General features: G+C 48.5%; 1 protein-coding gene across 1 annotated transcript; it reads left to right on the plus strand.

Annotated features, from left to right (window-relative positions):
• The first annotated feature begins 5858 nt into the window (after positions 1 to 5858).
• LOC143925653 (zymogen granule membrane protein 16-like) lies at positions 5859 to 20123 on the plus strand. The gene is made up of 3 exons (XM_077450118.1): positions 5859 to 5913; positions 18123 to 18255; positions 19799 to 20123. Exons 1-3 carry the CDS (start codon positions 5859 to 5861, stop codon positions 20121 to 20123), a joined length of 513 nt encoding a protein of 170 aa, XP_077306244.1.
• The last annotated feature ends 226 nt before the right edge of the window (positions 20124 to 20349 follow it).

The raw sequence follows: 20349 nt of genomic DNA on the forward strand, positions 1-20349 counted from the left end.
AGTCCTACGTTGCTATATTTCTGACCACCATAACTACTGGTCAGACCTATTACCATGGGCAGTTTGCTCACAACAGTGCCTTGAATTCTGCCTCCTGATTGTCTCCATTTATGGCGAATTATGGTTTCCAATCTTCATGTTCCCTGACTCGTTTGTTCCGCAGAGTATTCCTGCGTTAGAGGAGCATCTCCGTGGTCTTCGTTCCACTTGGGTACAAGTCCAGGAGGCTTTGCGTCATGCTAATTGCTAATGATAGGTACAGACTCCAGGCTGACCGCAGACGCCTGCCTGCGCCTTCCTACCAGGTCGGCTTTGTGTTCCCTCACTGAAGTTTGCACCTCGGTTTATTGGGCCTTTCCGTATCCTTCGCAGGATTAACCCAGTGGCTTACGCATTGGACCTTCCTCCTAGTATGCGCACCTCAAATGTGTTTCATGTCTCCTGGGGTTTCAGCCTCGGACGTGCATGCCCTGTCCTCCTCCGCAAGTTCCATAGACGTTTCCCCTCAAGCCCTCCGAGGAAGAGGGGTCATTGAGGAGGGGGTACTGTCAGGGCTGGCTTAGCCCTTCCTTCTCTGGGCTGGCTGCTCAGCTGTCGGCTAATTGCCAGCTCTCATCTCTCTCCACAGTTACCAGCTGTTCCTGATCATGCTCATCTGACCTGCCTACTTAAAGCTGTCCAGCTCACTTCACCTCTGCCTTCGCCTTGGTCACATCAAAAGAAACCATCTCCTGCGGTTCTGTTTAAAGACTGGCTTGCTGACATCCCTACTGGCTCCTTATCCTGCTTGATGTTGCTCTACTTGGATCCCTGACTTCTGGCCTGGCTGATTACCCGATCTGGTTATTGAACTCTGGCCTGGCTGACTACTCTATCTGGTTACTGGACTCTGGCTATGCTTTGACTACACTTTTTCTATTTACCTTTTTATTTTTATTTAATAAACAAGTGTGATTTAATTGTACTTCTGTCTCGGTCTGATTCATGGTTTTTGAGAACAGTGCTGTCTCAGGTTGTAGAGAGGCCCAGCAACTGTGACGTTATCCAGAAGAGGACTCTTCGGGAGAAGGCCACGCAGGGGTTGGCTTCTCAACAAGAGCCTGGAAAAGTTTAAGGACCCAAGTGAATTCAATCTCGTGCGGTATCGCCGGACTGGCTGCAAGATACTGGTACCACACGAGTGTTCCACAAGTTTTCAAGTTTCCTTTACATGTTCTATAACAAAGTCTGTGGCAGAGACTTGTTCCTGACTCAAGCACTCTGTTGGCTGCTAGGCCTGGTGAGAGAAGGACTATCCAACTAGGGTGAGGATCCAGCTGTGAATGGCTATTCTCTGGATTTATTCAAAGTAAGAGAGTTATTTCTTCATACTGACTTTGATACTAAGAGTACCTGGACTTTTCACCTAAACCCTCTGATCCTATATTGAGAGACTGTTTGTTAACTACTTTTTGCAAATAAAAATCCCTTCAAGCAGATCTGTCATCAGTCTCTGTAGTTCTTGGGCCCAGGCCCGTCTTTAATATAGATTGGACCCTGGGCAAAATTTTTCTTGGCCCCCCCCCCCAAGCAATTTCCCTCTCCACCTACTCTGAGACATACAATAAATAGCAGCTTGACTTAAAATCTGTTTTCCGTATCAGATCAGGCAGCAATTGCGATTGGTTGCCAGCAGTTACAGCACACATTATGGCTCACTGATTAGTTACTAGAGGTTACAGCACATCACCTCCACACAGCAGGGGAGCATGATATACATAGGAATGCCGCCTTTATTTACATATCAATGCCAACAGCCACGGCTATTTACTCAGTATTGTCACCACTATTTACATAAGAATGCCGGTTATTTACATGTAAACACAGGATCTGCAGGTGAGTCATCTGCACACAACAATAGGGCAGAGCTGGGCAGCATTAGTAGCAGCACTTCACACTCAGATATCAGGACACAGCACAGGAATAAATCTTCAAGGCACAAGGTTATTTAAACCTGGATAGTTGGCAAGTGTGAGGCAGCTGTTTTGGGCCCCACAACAATGACAGGGCTCAGGGCAGCTGCCCCTTTTGCCCTGCCTTAAAGACGGCCTTGCTTGGGCCATCTATCTTGGGACACCCCTAGACGTATACGAGGTGAAGAGGGTAACGGCAAGCCCAATAAATTCAGCCACTCCTTCGGGGGTCAGTGCTACATAATCTTGCGCAATGATGTGTTTATTATTATTTATCATTATTATACATATTTAATTATTGTCTGTATATTTGGACTTTATTTCTGCACACAGAGGAGGGAACACTTGAATTTGTTTTTTGAGAATATTCTTTTTTTGGATTACTGTATTTTATATCGCTGTGTGATATTTATTGCTAATATAGTGTTAGGTTTAAGTACACTATTATTATTTTTATTCCAACAAACAATATGCCAGGTAACTGTTATGGCGCGTACATACGATTGGACATTCCGACAACAAAATCCTGTTTTTTTTTCCGATGGATGTTGGCTAAAACTTGTCTTGCATACACACGGTCACACAATGTTGTCAGAAATTCCGAACACCAAGACGTATGATGAGCCCAAAAAATTGAAGTTCATTAGCCAGTGCGGCTCTTCTGCTTGATTCTGAGCATGCGTGGAACTTTCTGCGTCGGAATTGTGTACACACGATCGGAATTTCCGACAACGGATTTTGTTGTTGGAAAATTTTGAGATCTAGATATCAAATTTTGTGTGTCGGAAACTTTCCGATGGAGCCTACACATGGTCGGAATTTCCGACAGAAAGCTCCCATTGAACATTTTCCGTCAGAAAATCCGACCGTGTGTACGCGGCATAAGTAAAGCTGCCCTTAAATGTAATTGACAAGATGTTGTTTTGTTTTTTATCCCTCCAGCTCATCAAATATGGCCAGTCTGGAGCGTTCAAATGTTAAATATGTTATGGGAAGGGTTATTAAAAAGATTAAAGAACAGATTATGTTTAATAGAATAATAAAAAAGGGATAAATAGAAGTCACATATTTCCTCTTATATTAACTCCACGTCTCCCTTTCAGTTGCCCATATACTGGCCAGAAATGGAGGAGCATGGTATGGAAGGAGTTAATCCAATAAAATTTTTATATGATATCAGAGAGTTCTTGAGAATTAATAAAATGTGGCATGCGATGTGATAATACACACACTCAGCTATATATACAGAGGTAAAAGGGGAGATAAATGAATACGGTGACTGGGGGCTAACAGGTGAGTGATGGCTACATGGTCTGTTGTGAATTCAAGGCTATTACAATATATAGGAGAATACTTCCTGTATATGGGTTTATGTGCCTATTTTGAATGGAGTGGTAATAGGCTTCACAGAGGACTTCTGTCACCATGTAAGCTGACAAGGCCGGTTGTAGAGGTCATAGGACACCAAGTTGATATTTTATCGGGAACTATGCTACCCAACAGAGTAGGGTCATCCAAAAGGCAACCAAGGCTGGTGCCCGAGGACCTTTGGAAGTGCAGGAGCCTTTTTAAACAACAATTATCAAGTATAAGAAGAAAATAAAATAGCTAAAAGGAAAGACTGTTTCCAATCCTACTCATGGTAGACCAAAGATTTGTGGAGCCCTCGGGTTCCTCCAGAGGCTGCTTGGGGTTCCTTGAGCAATGAGCAATCTCTGCCTCTCAGATAACTTCCCAATGACCATTCCCATTGATCTTTTTAGCTATCTGTAAGACCCCTTTCAGGCTGAGGTGCTTTTCAGGGACTTTCACGCTTAAATAAAGCGCCTGAAAAGCTACCGAAAAGGGTACGTTGTTCCCTCTAAGAGCCGCCAGGGGGCTCGCCCGCTGCATGGCTGGTACCCGATGCGTGTGGCCCGGTGTGCGCATTCGCTGCCGGGCATGAGAGCCAGCATGGGGATTTGTGTGTTTCAACACACAAATCCCTGTTCTGTCAGGTGAGAGGAGACATATAGTTTGTTCCTACTAAGTAGGAACAGAGATATATCTGCTCCCCCAGTCAGTTCTTTCCCCGTAAAGTTAGAAACACTAACTAGGGAACACATTTAACCCCTTCATCGCCCCCTAGTGTTAACCCCTTCCTTGACAGGGACATTTACACAGTAATCAGTGCATTTTAATGGCGCTGATCGCTGTATAAATATCAGTAGTCCCAAAAATGTGTCAAAAGTGTCCGATCTGTCCACCACAATGTCGCAGTCCTGATAAAAAATCGCAGATCACCGCCACTTTAAAGCAGCATTTTTTACTATTGTAGTATCTCTGCGGCCTTTGATACTGTTGACCACGCGCCTTCTCAGTAAACTACATTCCCTCAGCTTCCGAGATTCTGCTCTATCCTGGTTCTCTGCCTATCTATCACAGCGCTCCTTCACTGTCACCTACAACTTGTCTCCTCTTCTCCATTGCCCCTTTCTCTGGGGGTCCCCCAAGGCTCTGTTCTTGGACCCTTCTCTTCTCTATCTACACCTCCTCCCTTGGTCATTTGATAATTGCCCGCGGTTTCAAATACCACTTATACACAGATGACACCCAAATCTATCTGTCTACTCCTCACCTCACTCCTTCAGTCTCCTCTCACATTACTAACTTACTAACTGGCATATCAGCATGGATGTCACACCACTTCCTTAAACGAAATCTCTCCAAAAATTAGCTATTAATATTCCCCCTGCCCCGCAATGACTTTTCCATCAAAATCAACAATGCAAGCATCAGGCACTCCTCTCATGCTATGGTACTGGGTGCAATCCTAGACTCTGACTTGTCATTTCAGCCCCAAGTCCAATCATTGTCAAAAGTTTGTAGACTTCACCTCCCTCGTTATCTCTTACCTTGACTATTGCAACTCCCTTCTCATTGGCCTGCCTCTCCATAGGCTATCTCCTCTTCAGTCTATCATGAATGCTGCTGCCAGACTTATCCACCTTACCAACCGCTCAGTGTCTGCCAACCCTCTCCTCCAATCCCTACACTGGCTCCCAATCATCCAGCGAATTAAATTCAAAATACTAACCACAACATACAAAGCCATTCACAACTTTGCCCCGAGCTACATCACCGATCTTGTCTCCAAATATCACCCAAACCGTCCTCTCCGTTCTTCTCAAGACCTCCTACTCTCAAGCTCTCTCGTCTCCTCCTCCCATGCTCATCTCCAGGATTTCTCCAGAGCCTCTTCCATCCTCTGGAAATCGCTACCTCCACTGGTCCAGCTATCCTCTACTCTTGCTACCTTCAGGCGATCCCTGAAAACTCATCTCTTCGGGAAAGCCTATCATGTCTCCAACTAATCTCCTACCACTTCCATCAGCTCATCCCCCACAGTTACAGCCTTTTCTACCACCTGCCCCACCCTATTAGATTGTAAGCTCTTCTGAGCAGGGCCCTCTCAATCCTCTTGTATTTTATTGTATTATAACTGTATTATCTCCTTTTTATATTGTAAAGCGCTGCGTAAACTGTTGGCGCTATATAAATCCTGTATAATAATAATAATATAATAAAATATTATAAAATAATATAATACAATCTATCCCATACGCATATCAGCAAAAGTATGGATTGACATACCAATAGGGAAAAAGAGGGCAGAGAGAATGAGAACAAAAATTAAGCATTAAGTAGATTTAAAATGCTGTTGTGTCTATATAAATTACAGTTTACAGTAACCTACATTGTAGATTGGGTACTCCCTTTCAATACATTTCAGATAATATTTTGCATTCCCATACTTTTATTGCATGAGTTTATTTTTATTGTTTTTTACTGTCACTGCAAAGGTTTTAGAACAATTAACATTACGGTTGAGAGGCGCGGCTCTAGGTGATAACTGCTAAATCCAGGATGCTGACTCTCCTGTGTGCGTGCTTTCTGCTGGGCTCCACAGCAGCATCTACTGGTGAGCATGAGTTATTACAACTTACTATGCATCACCTGTTATAGTGACCAGACTGTTGTAATAATGACTATAGTGATTAACGATAATGTTATGTATTTATTCCAACTATTTACCTAGTGCCCAGTTTGAGTCGTGAAAGCGTACGTACAGCCAAAACCTTTAATTTTTCTTTTTTGATTAGGGTGTTGAAGGTTTTTAATCCCTGTCAACTTGTTATTGCTGTCTGTGTACTCCAAGGAAGCTTTAGCTTTTCTATTTGTGTTGTGAAAGCAACATTTTTGAGAATAAGGGTGGAGTGGTAGGCTGGGCTAATAGCGATGTGCATAGCAAGCATTGGCAAATGGTGGTTGTAGAAAAAATGCGCTAACAGTGGAAGGGGCTTGAACCTTGAGCCTTTGTTCAGAGTGCAGGAGTTAGGAGTATGTAAAATACTGTACATAGTGCAAGGGTCGGGGTTGGGTAAGGTACATAGTGCAGGGGACTGGGTTGGGTAAGGTACATAGTGCAGGGGACTGGGTTGGGTATGGTACATAGTGCAGGGGTCTGAGTTGAGTAAGGTACATAGTGCAAGGGTCTGGGTTGGGTAAGGTACATAGTGCAGGGGGCTGGGATGGGTAAGGTACATAGTGCAGGGGACTGTATTGGGTAAGTTACATAGTGCAAGTGTCTGGGTTGGGTAGAGTACATAGTGCAGGGGACTGGGTTGGGTAAGGTACATAGTGCAGGGGACTGGGTTGGGTAAGGTACATAGTGCAGGGGACTGGGTTGGGTAAGGTACATAGTGCAGGAGATTGGGTTGGGTAAGGTACATAGTGCAGGGGACTGGGTCGGGTAAGGTACATAGTGTAGGGGACTGTATTGGGTAAGGTACATAGTGCAGGGGACTGGGTTGGGTAAGGTACATAGTGCAGGGGACTGGGTTGGGTAAGGTACATAGTGCAGGGGACTGTATTGGGTAAGTTACATAGTGCAAGTGTCTGGGTTGGGTAAGGTACATAGTGCAGGGGACTGGGTTGGGTAAGGTACATAGTGCAGGGGACTGGGTTGGGTAAGGTATATAGTGCAGGGGACTGGGTTGGGTAAGGTACATAGTGCAGGGGACTGGCTTGGGTATGGTACATAGTGCAGGGGACTGGGTTGGGTAAGGTACATAGTGCAGGGGACTGGGTTGGGTAAGGTACATAGTGAAGGGGACTGTATTGGGTAAGTTACATAGTGCAAGTGTCTGGGTTGGGTAGAGTACATAGTGCAGGGGACTGGATTGGGTAAGGTACATGGTGCAGTAGACTGGGTTGGCTAAGGTACATAGTGCAGGGGACTGGGTTGGGTAAGGTACATAGTGAAGGGGACTGTATTGGGTAAGTTACATAGTGCAAGTGTCTGGGTTGGGTAGAGTACATAGTGCAGGGGACTGGATTGGGTAAGGTACATGGTGCAGTAGACTGGGTTGGCTAAGGTACATAGTGCAGGGGACTGGGTTGGGTAAGGTACATAGTGAAGGGGACTGTATTGGGTAAGTTACATAGTGCAAGTGTCTGGGTTGGGTAGAGTACATAGTGCAGGGGACTGGATTGGGTAAGGTACATAGTGCAGGGGACTGTATTGGGTAAGGTACATAGTGCAGGAGATTGGGTTTGGGTTAGGTACATAGTGCAGGGGACTGGGTTGGGTAAGGTACATAGTGCAGGGGACTGGGTTGGGTAAGGTACATAGTGCAGGGGACTGTATTGGGTAAGTTACATAGTGCAAGTGTCTGGGTTGGGTAGAGTACATAGTGCAGGGGACTGGGTTGGGTACGGTACATAGTGCAGGGGACTGGGTTGGCTAAGGTACAAAGTGCAGGAGATTGGGTTGGGTAAGGTACATAGTGCAGGGGACTGGGTTGGGTATGGTACATAGTGCAGGGGACTGTATTGGGTAAGGTACATAGTGCAGGGGACTGGGTTGGGTAAGGTACATAGTGCAGGGGACTGGACTGGGTAAGGTACATAGTGCAGGGGACTGGGTTGGGTAAGGTACATAGTGCAGGGGACTCGGTTGGGTAAGGTACATAGTGCAGGGGACTGGGTTGGGTAAGGTACATAGTGCAGGGGACTGGGTTGGGTAAGGTACATAGTGCAGGGGACTGTATTGGGTAAGTTACATAGTGCAAGTGTCTGGGTTGGGTAGAGTACATAGTGCAGGGGACTGGGTTGGGTACGGTACATAGTGCAGGGGACTGGGTTGGGTACGGTACATAGTGCAGGGGACTGGGTTGGCTAAGGTACAAAGTGCAGGAGATTGGGTTGGGTAAGGTACATAGTGCAGGGGACTGGGTTGGGTAAGGTACATAGTGCAGGGGACTGGGTTGGGTAAGGTACATAGTGCAGGGGACTGTATTGGGTAAGTTACATAGTGCAAGTGTCTGGGTTAGGTAGAGTACATAGTGCAGGGGACTGGACTGGGTAAGGTACATAGTGCAGGGGACTGGGTTGGCTAAGGTACATAGTGCAGGGGACTGGGTTGGGTAAGATACATAGTGAAGGGGACTTTATTGGGTAAGTTACATAGTGCAAGTGTCTGGGTTGGGTAGAGTATATAGTGCAGGGGACTGGATTGGGTAAGGTACATAGTGCAGGAGATTGGGTTGGGTAAGGTACATAGTGCAGAGGACTGGGTTGGGTAAGGTACATAGTGCAGGGGACTGGGTTGAGTAAGGTACATAGTGCAGGGGACTGTATTGGGTAAGTTACATAGTGCAAGTGTCTGGGTTGGGTAGAGTACATAGTGCAGGGGACTGGGTTGGGTAAGGTACATAGTGCAGGGGACTGGGTTGGCTAAGGTACAAAGTGCAGGAGATTGGGTTGGGTAAGGTACATAGTGCAGGGGACTGGGTTGGGTATGGTACATAGTGCAGGGGACTGGGTTGGGTAAGGTACATAGTGCAGGGGACTGGGTTGGGTAAGGTACATAGTGCAAGTGTCTGGGTTAGGTAGAGTACATAGTGCAGGGGACTGGATTGGGTAAGGTACATAGTGCAGGGGACTGGGTTGGGTAAGGTACATAGTGCAAGTGTCTGGGTTAGGTAGAGTACATAGTGCAGGGGACTGGATTGGGTAAGGTACATGGTGCAGGGGACTGGGTTGGCTAAGGTACATAGTGCAGGGGACTGGGTTGGGTAAGGTACATAGTGAAGGGGACTGTATTGGGTAAGTTACATAGTGCAAGTGTCTGAGTTGGGTAGAGTACATAGTGCAGGGGACTGGATTGGGTAACGTACATAGTGCAGGGGACTGTATTGGGTAAGGTACATAGTGCAGGAGATTGGGTTGGGTAAGGTACATAGTGCAGGGGACTGGGTTGGGTAAGGTACATAGTGCAGGGGACTGGGTTGGGTAAGGTACATAGTGCAGGGGACTGTATTGGGTAAGTTACATAGTGCAAGTGTCTGGGTTGGGTAGAGTACATAGTGCAGGGGACTGGGTTGGGTACAGTACATAGTGCAGGGGACTGGGTTGGCTAAGGTACAAAGTGCAGGAGATTGGGTTGGGTAAGGTACATAGTGCAGGGGACTGGGTTGGGTAAGGTACATAGTGCAGGGGACTGGGTTGGGTAAGGTACATAGTGCAGGTGACTGGGTTGGGTAAGGTACATAGTGCAGGGGACTGTATTGGGTAAGGTACATAGTGCAGGGGACTGGGTTGGGTAAGGTACATAGTGCAGGGGACTGGGTTGGGTAAGGTACATAGTGCAGGGGACTGTATTGGGTAAGTTACATAGTGCAAGTGTCTGGGTTGGGTAGAGTACATAGTGCAGGGGACTGGGTTGGGTAAGGTACATAGTGCAGGGGACTGGGTTGGCTAAGGTACAAAGTGCAGGAGATTGGGTTGGGTAAGGTACATAGTGCAGGGGACTGGGTTGGGTAAGGTACATAGTGCAGGGGACTGGGTTGGGTAAGGTACATAGTGCAGGGGACTGGGTTGGGTAAGGTACATAGTGCAGGGGACTGGGTTGGGTAAGGTACATAGTGCAGGGGACTGGGTTGGGTAAGGTACATAGTGCAGGGGACTGGGTTGGGTAAGGTACATAGTGCAGGGGACTGTATTGGATAAGTTACATAGTGCAAGTGTCTGGGTTGGGTAGAATACATAGTGCAGGGGACTGGGTTGGGTAAGGTACATAGTGCAGGGGACTGGGTTGGGTAAGGTACATAGTGCAGGGGACTGGGTTGGGTATGGTACATAGTGCAGGGGACTGGGTTGGGTAAGGTACATAGTGCAGGGGACTGTATTGGGTAAGTTACATAGTGCAAGTGTCTGGGTTGGGTAGAGTACATAGTGCAGGGGACTGGGTTGGGTAAGGTACATAGTGCAGGGGACTGGGTTGGCTAAGGTACAAAGTGCAGGAGATTGGGTTGGGTAAGGTACATAGTGCAGGGGACTGGGTTGGGTAAGGTACATAGTGCAGTGGACTGGGTTGGGTAAGGTACATAGTGCAGGGGACTGGGTTGGGTAAGGTACATAGTGCAGGGGACTGGGTTGGGTAAGGTACATAGTGCAGGGGACTGGGTTGGGTAAGGTACATAGTGCAGGGGACTGGGTTGGGTAAGGTACATAGTGCAGGGGACTGTATTGGGTAAGGTACATAGTGCAGGGGACTGGGTTGGGTAAGGTACATAGTGCAAGTGTCTGGGTTAGGTAGAGTACATAGTGCAGGGGACTGGATTGGGTAAGGTACATAGTGCAGGGGACTGGGTTGGGTAAGGTACATAGTGAAGGGGACTTTATTGGGTAAGTTACATAGTGCAAGTGTCTGGGTTGGGTAGAGTACATAGTGCAGGGGACTGGATTGGGTAAGGTACATGGTGCAGGGGACTGGGTTGGCTAAGGTACATAGTGCAGGGGACTGGGTTGGGTAAGGTACATAGTGAAGGGGACTGTATTGGGTAAGTTATATAGTGCAAGTGTCTGAGTTGGGTAGAGTACATAGTGCAGGGGACTGGATTGGGTAACGTACATAGTGCAGGGGACTGTATTGGGTAAGGTACATGGTGCAGGAGATTGGGTTGGGTAAGGTACATAGTGCAGGGGACTGGGTTGGGTAAGGTACATAGTGCAGGGGACTGGGTTGGGTAAGGTACATAGTGCAGGGGACTGTATTGGGTAAGGTACATAGTGCAGGGGACTGGGTTGGGTAAGGTACATAGTGCAGGGGACTGGGTTGGGTAAGGTACATAGTGCAGGGGACTGTATTGGGTAAGTTACATAGTGCAAGTGTCTGGGTTGGGTAGAGTACATAGTGCAGGGGACTGGGTTGGGTAAGGTACATAGTGCAGGGGACTGGGTTGGCTAAGGTACAAAGTGCAGGAGATTGGGTTGGGTAAGGTACATAGTGCAGGGGACTGGGTTGGGTAAGGTACATAGTGCAGGGGACTGTATTGGGTAAGTTACATAGTGCAAGTGTCTGGGTTGGGTAAGGTACATAGTGCAGGGGACTGGGTTGGGTAAGGTACATAGTGCAGGGGACTGGGTTGGGTAAGGTATATAGTGCAGGGGACTGGGTTGGGTAAGGTACATAGTGCAGGGGACTGGCTTGGGTATGGTACATAGTGCAGGGGACTGGGTTGGGTAAGGTACATAGTGCAGGGGACTGGGTTGGGTAAGGTACATAGTGAAGGGGACTGTATTGGGTAAGTTACATAGTGCAAGTGTCTGGGTTGGGTAGAGTACATAGTGCAGGGGACTGGATTGGGTAAGGTACATGGTGCAGTAGACTGGGTTGGCTAAGGTACATAGTGCAGGGGACTGGGTTGGGTAAGGTACATAGTGAAGGGGACTGTATTGGGTAAGTTACATAGTGCAAGTGTCTGGGTTGGGTAGAGTACATAGTGCAGGGGACTGGATTGGGTAAGGTACATGGTGCAGTAGACTGGGTTGGCTAAGGTACATAGTGCAGGGGACTGGGTTGGGTAAGGTACATAGTGAAGGGGACTGTATTGGGTAAGTTACATAGTGCAAGTGTCTGGGTTGGGTAGAGTACATAGTGCAGGGGACTGGATTGGGTAAGGTACATAGTGCAGGGGACTGTATTGGGTAAGGTACATAGTGCAGGAGATTGGGTTTGGGTTAGGTACATAGTGCAGGGGACTGGGTTGGGTAAGGTACATAGTGCAGGGGACTGGGTTGGGTAAGGTACATAGTGCAGGGGACTGTATTGGGTAAGTTACATAGTGCAAGTGTCTGGGTTGGGTAGAGTACATAGTGCAGGGGACTGGGTTGGGTACGGTACATAGTGCAGGGGACTGGGTTGGCTAAGGTACAAAGTGCAGGAGATTGGGTTGGGTAAGGTACATAGTGCAGGGGACTGGGTTGGGTATGGTACATAGTGCAGGGGACTGTATTGGGTAAGGTACATAGTGCAGGGGACTGGGTTGGGTAAGGTACATAGTGCAGGGGACTGGACTGGGTAAGGTACATAGTGCAGGGGACTGGGTTGGGTAAGGTACATAGTGCAGGGGACTCGGTTGGGTAAGGTACATAGTGCAGGGGACTGGGTTGGGTAAGGTACATAGTGCAGGGGACTGGGTTGGGTAAGGTACATAGTGCAGGGGACTGTATTGGGTAAGTTACATAGTGCAAGTGTCTGGGTTGGGTAGAGTACATAGTGCAGGGGACTGGGTTGGGTACGGTACATAGTGCAGGGGACTGGGTTGGGTACGGTACATAGTGCAGGGGACTGGGTTGGCTAAGGTACAAAGTGCAGGAGATTGGGTTGGGTAAGGTACATAGTGCAGGGGACTGGGTTGGGTAAGGTACATAGTGCAGGGGACTGGGTTGGGTAAGGTACATAGTGCAGGGGACTGTATTGGGTAAGTTACATAGTGCAAGTGTCTGGGTTAGGTAGAGTACATAGTGCAGGGGACTGGACTGGGTAAGGTACATAGTGCAGGGGACTGGGTTGGCTAAGGTACATAGTGCAGGGGACTGGGTTGGGTAAGATACATAGTGAAGGGGACTTTATTGGGTAAGTTACATAGTGCAAGTGTCTGGGTTGGGTAGAGTATATAGTGCAGGGGACTGGATTGGGTAAGGTACATAGTGCAGGAGATTGGGTTGGGTAAGGTACATAGTGCAGAGGACTGGGTTGGGTAAGGTACATAGTGCAGGGGACTGGGTTGAGTAAGGTACATAGTGCAGGGGACTGTATTGGGTAAGTTACATAGTGCAAGTGTCTGGGTTGGGTAGAGTACATAGTGCAGGGGACTGGGTTGGGTAAGGTACATAGTGCAGGGGACTGGGTTGGCTAAGGTACAAAGTGCAGGAGATTGGGTTGGGTAAGGTACATAGTGCAGGGGACTGGGTTGGGTATGGTACATAGTGCAGGGGACTGGGTTGGGTAAGGTACATAGTGCAGGGGACTGGGTTGGGTAAGGTACATAGTGCAAGTGTCTGGGTTAGGTAGAGTACATAGTGCAGGGGACTGGATTGGGTAAGGTACATAGTGCAGGGGACTGGGTTGGGTAAGGTACATAGTGCAAGTGTCTGGGTTAGGTAGAGTACATAGTGCAGGGGACTGGATTGGGTAAGGTACATGGTGCAGGGGACTGGGTTGGCTAAGGTACATAGTGCAGGGGACTGGGTTGGGTAAGGTACATAGTGAAGGGGACTGTATTGGGTAAGTTACATAGTGCAAGTGTCTGAGTTGGGTAGAGTACATAGTGCAGGGGACTGGATTGGGTAACGTACATAGTGCAGGGGACTGTATTGGGTAAGGTACATAGTGCAGGAGATTGGGTTGGGTAAGGTACATAGTGCAGGGGACTGGGTTGGGTAAGGTACATAGTGCAGGGGACTGGGTTGGGTAAGGTACATAGTGCAGGGGACTGTATTGGGTAAGTTACATAGTGCAAGTGTCTGGGTTGGGTAGAGTACATAGTGCAGGGGACTGGGTTGGGTACAGTACATAGTGCAGGGGACTGGGTTGGCTAAGGTACAAAGTGCAGGAGATTGGGTTGGGTAAGGTACATAGTGCAGGGGACTGGGTTGGGTAAGGTACATAGTGCAGGGGACTGGGTTGGGTAAGGTACATAGTGCAGGTGACTGGGTTGGGTAAGGTACATAGTGCAGGGGACTGTATTGGGTAAGGTACATAGTGCAGGGGACTGGGTTGGGTAAGGTACATAGTGCAGGGGACTGGGTTGGGTAAGGTACATAGTGCAGGGGACTGTATTGGGTAAGTTACATAGTGCAAGTGTCTGGGTTGGGTAGAGTACATAGTGCAGGGGACTGGGTTGGGTAAGGTACATAGTGCAGGGGACTGGGTTGGCTAAGGTACAAAGTGCAGGAGATTGGGTTGGGTAAGGTACATAGTGCAGGGGACTGGGTTGGGTAAGGTACATAGTGCAGGGGACTGGGTTGGGTAAGGTACATAGTGCAGGGGACTGGGTTGGGTAAGGTACATAGTGCAGGGGACTGGGTTGGGTAAGGTACATAGTGCAGGGGACTGGGTTGGGTAAGGTACATAGTGCAGGGGACTGGGTTGGGTAAGGTACATAGTGCAGGGGACTGTATTGGATAAGTTACATAGTGCAAGTGTCTGGGTTGGGTAGAATACATAGTGCAGGGGACTGGGTTGGGTAAGGTACATAGTGCAGGGGACTGGGTTGGGTAAGGTACATAGTGCAGGGGACTGGGTTGGGTATGGTACATAGTGCAGGGGACTGTGTTGGGTAAGGTACATAGTGCAGGGGACTGTATTGGGTAAGTTACATAGTGCAAGTGTCTGGGTTGGGTAGAGTACATAGTGCAGGGGACTGGGTTGGGTACAGTACATAGTGCAGGGGACTGGGTTGGCTAAGGTACAAAGTGCAGGAGATTGGGTTGGGTAAGGTACATAGTGCAGGGGACTGGGTTGGGTAAGGTACATAGTGCAGGGGACTGGGTTGGGTAAGGTACATAGTGCAGGTGACTGGGTTGGGTAAGGTACATAGTGCAGGGGACTGTATTGGGTAAGGTACATAGTGCAGGGGACTGGGTTGGGTAAGGTACATAGTGCAGGGGACTGGGTTGGGTAAGGTACATAGTGCAGGGGACTGTATTGGGTAAGTTACATAGTGCAAGTGTCTGGGTTGGGTAGAGTACATAGTGCAGGGGACTGGGTTGGGTAAGGTACATAGTGCAGGGGACTGGGTTGGCTAAGGTACAAAGTGCAGGAGATTGGGTTGGGTAAGGTACATAGTGCAGGGGACTGGGTTGGGTAAGGTACATAGTGCAGGGGACTGGGTTGGGTAAGGTACATAGTGCAGGGGACTGGGTTGGGTAAGGTACATAGTGCAGGGGACTGGGTTGGGTAAGGTACATAGTGCAGGGGACTGGGTTGGGTAAGGTACATAGTGCAGGGGACTGGGTTGGGTAAGGTACATAGTGCAGGGGACTGTATTGGATAAGTTACATAGTGCAAGTGTCTGGGTTGGGTAGAATACATAGTGCAGGGGACTGGGTTGGGTAAGGTACATAGTGCAGGGGACTGGGTTGGGTAAGGTACATAGTGCAGGGGACTGGGTTGGGTATGGTACATAGTGCAGGGGACTGTGTTGGGTAAGGTACATAGTGCAGGGGACTGTATTGGGTAAGTTACATAGTGCAAGTGTCTGGGTTGGGTAGAGTACATAGTGCAGGGGACTGGGTTGGGTAAGGTACATAGTGCAGGGGACTGGGTTGGCTAAGGTACAAAGTGCAGGAGATTGGGTTGGGTAAGGTACATAGTGCAGGGGACTGGGTTGGGTAAGGTACATAGTGCAGTGGACTGGGTTGGGTAAGGTACATAGTGCAGGGGACTGGGTTGGGTAAGGTACATAGTGCAGGGGACTGGGTTGGGTAAGGTACATAGTGCAGGGGACTGGGTTGGGTAAGGTACATAGTGCAGGGGACTGGGTTGGGTAAGGTACATAGTGCAGGGGACTGTATTGGGTAAGGTACATAGTGCAGGGGACTGGGTTGGGTAAGGTACATAGTGCAAGTGTCTGGGTTAGGTAGAGTACATAGTGCAGGGGACTGGATTGGGTAAGGTACATAGTGCAGGGGACTGGGTTGGGTAAGGTACATAGTGAAGGGGACTTTATTGGGTAAGTTACATAGTGCAAGTGTCTGGGTTGGGTAGAGTACATAGTGCAGGGGACTGGATTGGGTAAGGTACATGGTGCAGGGGACTGGGTTGGCTAAGGTACATAGTGCAGGGGACTGGGTTGGGTAAGGTACATAGTGAAGGGGACTGTATTGGGTAAGTTATATAGTGCAAGTGTCTGAGTTGGGTAGAGTACATAGTGCAGGGGACTGGATTGGGTAACGTACATAGTGCAGGGGACTGTATTGGGTAAGGTACATGGTGCAGGAGATTGGGTTGGGTAAGGTACATAGTGCAGGGGACTGGGTTGGGTAAGGTACATAGTGCAGGGGACTGGGTTGGGTAAGGTACATAGTGCAGGGGACTGTATTGGGTAAGGTACATAGTGCAGGGGACTGGGTTGGGTAAGGTACATAGTGCAGGGGACTGGGTTGGGTAAGGTACATAGTGCAGGGGACTGTATTGGGTAAGTTACATAGTGCAAGTGTCTGGGTTGGGTAGAGTACATAGTGCAGGGGACTGGGTTGGGTAAGGTACATAGTGCAGGGGACTGGGTTGGCTAAGGTACAAAGTGCAGGAGATTGGGTTGGGTAAGGTACATAGTGCAGGGGACTGGGTTGGGTAAGGTACATAGTGCAGGGGACTGGGTTGGGTAAGGTACATAGTGCAGGGGACTGGGTTGGGTAAGGTACATAGTGCAGGGGACTGGGTTGGGTAAGGTACATAGTGCAGGGGACTGGGTTGGGTAAGGTACATAGTGCAGGGGACTGGGTTGGGTAAGGTACATAGTGCAGGGGACTGTATTGGGTAAGGTACATAGTGCAGGGGACTGGGTTGGGTAAGGTACATAGTGCAAGTGTCTGGATTGGGTAAGGTACATAGTGCAGGGGACTGGGTTGGGTAAGGTACATAGTGAAGGGGACTGTATTAGGTAAGTTACATAGTGCAAGTGTCTGGGTTGGGTAGAGTACATAGTGCAGGGGACTGGATTGGGTAAGGTACATGGTGCAGGGGACTGGGTTGGCTAAGGTACATAGTGCAGGGGACTGGGTTGGGTAAGGTACATAGTGAAGGGGACTGTATTGGATAAGTTACGTAGTGCAAGTGTCTGGGTTGGGTAGAGTACATAGTGCAGGGTACTGGATTGGGTAAGGTACATAGTGCAGGGGACTGTATTGGGTAAGGTACATAGTGCAGGAGATTGGGTTGGGTAAGGTACATGGTGCAGGGGACTGGGTTGGGTAAGGTACATAGTGCAGGGGACTGGGTTGGGTAAGGTACATAGTGCAGGGGACTGTATTGGGTAAGTTACATAGTGCAAGTGTCTGGGTTGGGTAGAATACATAGTGCAGGGGACTGGGTTGGGTAAGGTACATAGTGCAGGGGACTGGGTTGGTTAAGGTACATAGTGCAGGGGACTGGGTTGGGTATGGTACATAGTGCAGGGGACTGGGTTGGGTAAGGTACATAGTGCAGGGGACTGGGTTGGGTAAGGTACATAGTGCAGGGGACTGGGTTGGGTAAGGTACATAGTGCAGGGGACTGTATTGGGTAAGGTACATAGTGCAGGAGATTGGGTTGGGTAAGGTACATAGTGCAGGAGACTGGGTTGGGTAAGGTGCATAGTGCAGGGGACTGGGTTGGGTAGGGTACATAGTGCAGGGGACTGGGCAAAGTACATAGTGAAAGGGTCTGGTTCCTTGCCAGCTGCTGGGGAAAGCCCAGCCCGAATGCTCACCAGCTGCGTAACTTCTTCTGCATGCCACCCTTTAATGAGGTGCTGTGTGTGTCCAGGCTGGTGGGTTCCCCAGTAGCCCAACATCTCCCCAACATCAGATCGCAGCATGATCAGATATCCCTCCCCTTCCTGTTCTCCATGGAGGCAAATTTACAAACTTTTCCATACAGGCCAGCTGGTCTGGAGATTTTGACAGATCTGGCAATGTTAACAAAATGAACAGGTAATTTCCAGCAAGTTTCCAGGTATGGCCATCACCCATCCCCAAATCTCATAGCTAGTCTAGCTGAATGTGCGCAGATACAATACACACATTCATGTATAGGTGACCCCTGCCTGACTGCTTTCCTATATCTCACCCTTGTTGTAGTTCAGTCGCGGAGTTCCTCCTTTGCTGGAGAGTACGGAGGAGGTAAAGGTACTGCTTTCTCATTCTCCAATGAGCAACTACATGGATCAATAACAGCCATTCGCATCAGCGAGGGTCCCAGTTTTCTGAATGGGTAAGATCCTCTAGACTATATCATTTCTATTACACTTTATATACATAAACCTTTTTTCAGCAACTTGCAGTAGAAGGTATGATGTCATCTGTCTGCTGCAGAGAGTAGAAAGCATTTCTACAGTCTTCTCTCCCCAGCGATCAGGCTGCAACAGTGTAACTTTGTAGCGATGTAGCATCCTGATGTTTAGGGTTGCTATTACATTTACTTGCCTGGTGATAGTTGCCTTGGCCAATTGTTAGGAGATCAATTTATTTTGCCCTAATTCTGGACTTGCTGCAATTCTCTCTTCTGTCACCAGGTGGCATTGTAGCTAGTGGCATTAGATAAAACAAGGGCATGGCAAGGACAGATTAGGAATGAATGGGGTATCTCAGCAAATGGGCAGGGATTTTCTTTGGTCCCTTGACCTGCTGGGAGAGCCTATTTATTTGGGTGGAGTCAGGTGATCGGGTTCTGTGCCACCTGGATGGCTATCTGGGTGGATGTGTGTTGTGTTGCCCCTGGCTGATAGGCCAGAATCCTAAGGCCTATCCCAGGGACATCTGGCTGCTAGGCTGTCTGAGGGCCTATCCAGAAGCAGGAAAAGCAGCGTAGGGTTGGGACTGCGGACTTATAGTCCAACCAGAAGTCACGGTAATGCCAGCCAGGGGAACCAGTTGTGGTTGGAGGTAGAGGGGAAGCTGTTCCCACTAAGGGACCATCCACCTTGCTACCGGAGACCATTGTGAGTAAGCTGAGGCCAGTTCCAGAGGAGTCTTCTTGCCAGCCGGGGACGGTGAAGAACTGGGAATAGTTCAGCAAGTGCCAATTCAGGGACCCAGCGGGACAGCAGAGGTGACGCTTGTGGAGCATCAGTGAGTTCCAAGGCAGGGACCTAATGCGTCAGCGGGGGGTGAAGCTTGAGGAGTATATGTGAGTGCCAAGCCAGGGACCCAGCAGGGATGCGGGGGAGACGCTAGAGGAAGATACTGAGTGCTAAAAGTGGAAGAGCTCAGGAGATCCAGTGGCTAGTGGATCTAAAGTCTAGTGAGAGAGACTGGGAGCTCATTGAGTGAAGACCCACAATGAGTGAGTGTGGGGTAAAGAGAACTGTTCGTGTTGCAGATAGTTGAATACCATTACCGTTAGTAACAGCTACTGCATTGTTGTAGATTGTTGCCATAGGAGACAGCCTTCTTACCAATACAGAAGTGTTGTGTGGCTGGAGGCCTTCATCTGTATAGCTGTCTGCCTATAGAAGTCTTGGAGACTGCTAATTATCTTTACTGAAGGATGTGAGCTCTCCCTAACTCTGGAGGTCATCATTAGGCCTAAAGAGGCCTGGGACTTTGCTACAGAAGCATGTCAGAGAGGTGACAGGCTGCGACAGGGGCTGTTTTGTGTCAGACATTTGTGCTGTGCATGTTCCAGGATTTATATGATTGTGTCATCTCTGAGCCAACATCTCAATCTAGGAAGTAGATGGTGACATCAGGTGATGCATGAACAAAGATCTTCATATGTTTTGTGTCATGTCATGTCTTCACATTTTTTCCATCAGGATTCACTTCAAATATGATAACCACTGGGCACCTTTTTCTGGAAACCATTCCGGTACCTTCCATGAGTTCTTGCTGCACCCTGGAGAAAATATCACTCAGGTATCAGGGAAATATGCTTCTTATGTGAATGAGCTGCTCTTCGTGACAAGCCAAGAGAGAATATTCAAAGTCGGGCAATCATCAGGCACAAGCTTCAATGATTTTCCGCAGTTTGGGGGCACCGTACTGCGCTACATTAGTGGGCGATACTCCTCCGCCCTGAACAGCATCAGCTTCCACTGGGGCTTGCAACCCCCGCTAATGCCACCTCAGGAATGGATCTGATTGACCTCTAGAACCCAGGAGAACTGGAGCCCACCAGATCCAACCAGAAGACCATGCTCCTTCAGTGCCCGCTTGGCTCTTTTCATTTTCTACCCGTCCAACTTTCTCTACTTTCCCTGACTCTGAAAAGAATAAAGCTTTTAAATCATCATTTTGTGTTCCAATTAGTCTGTGAAATCTATTGAAGTACTGTAGCTTTTGCTTCAAGGAAATGTTCAGTCTTTCA

This window comes from Lithobates pipiens, unplaced genomic scaffold, assembly GCF_037356315.1.
Source record: "Lithobates pipiens isolate NorthernLeopardFrog02 unplaced genomic scaffold, aLitPip1_a1.2 Scaffold_22, whole genome shotgun sequence".
In the NCBI taxonomy this organism is placed as follows: Eukaryota; Metazoa; Chordata; class Amphibia; order Anura; family Ranidae; genus Lithobates; species Lithobates pipiens.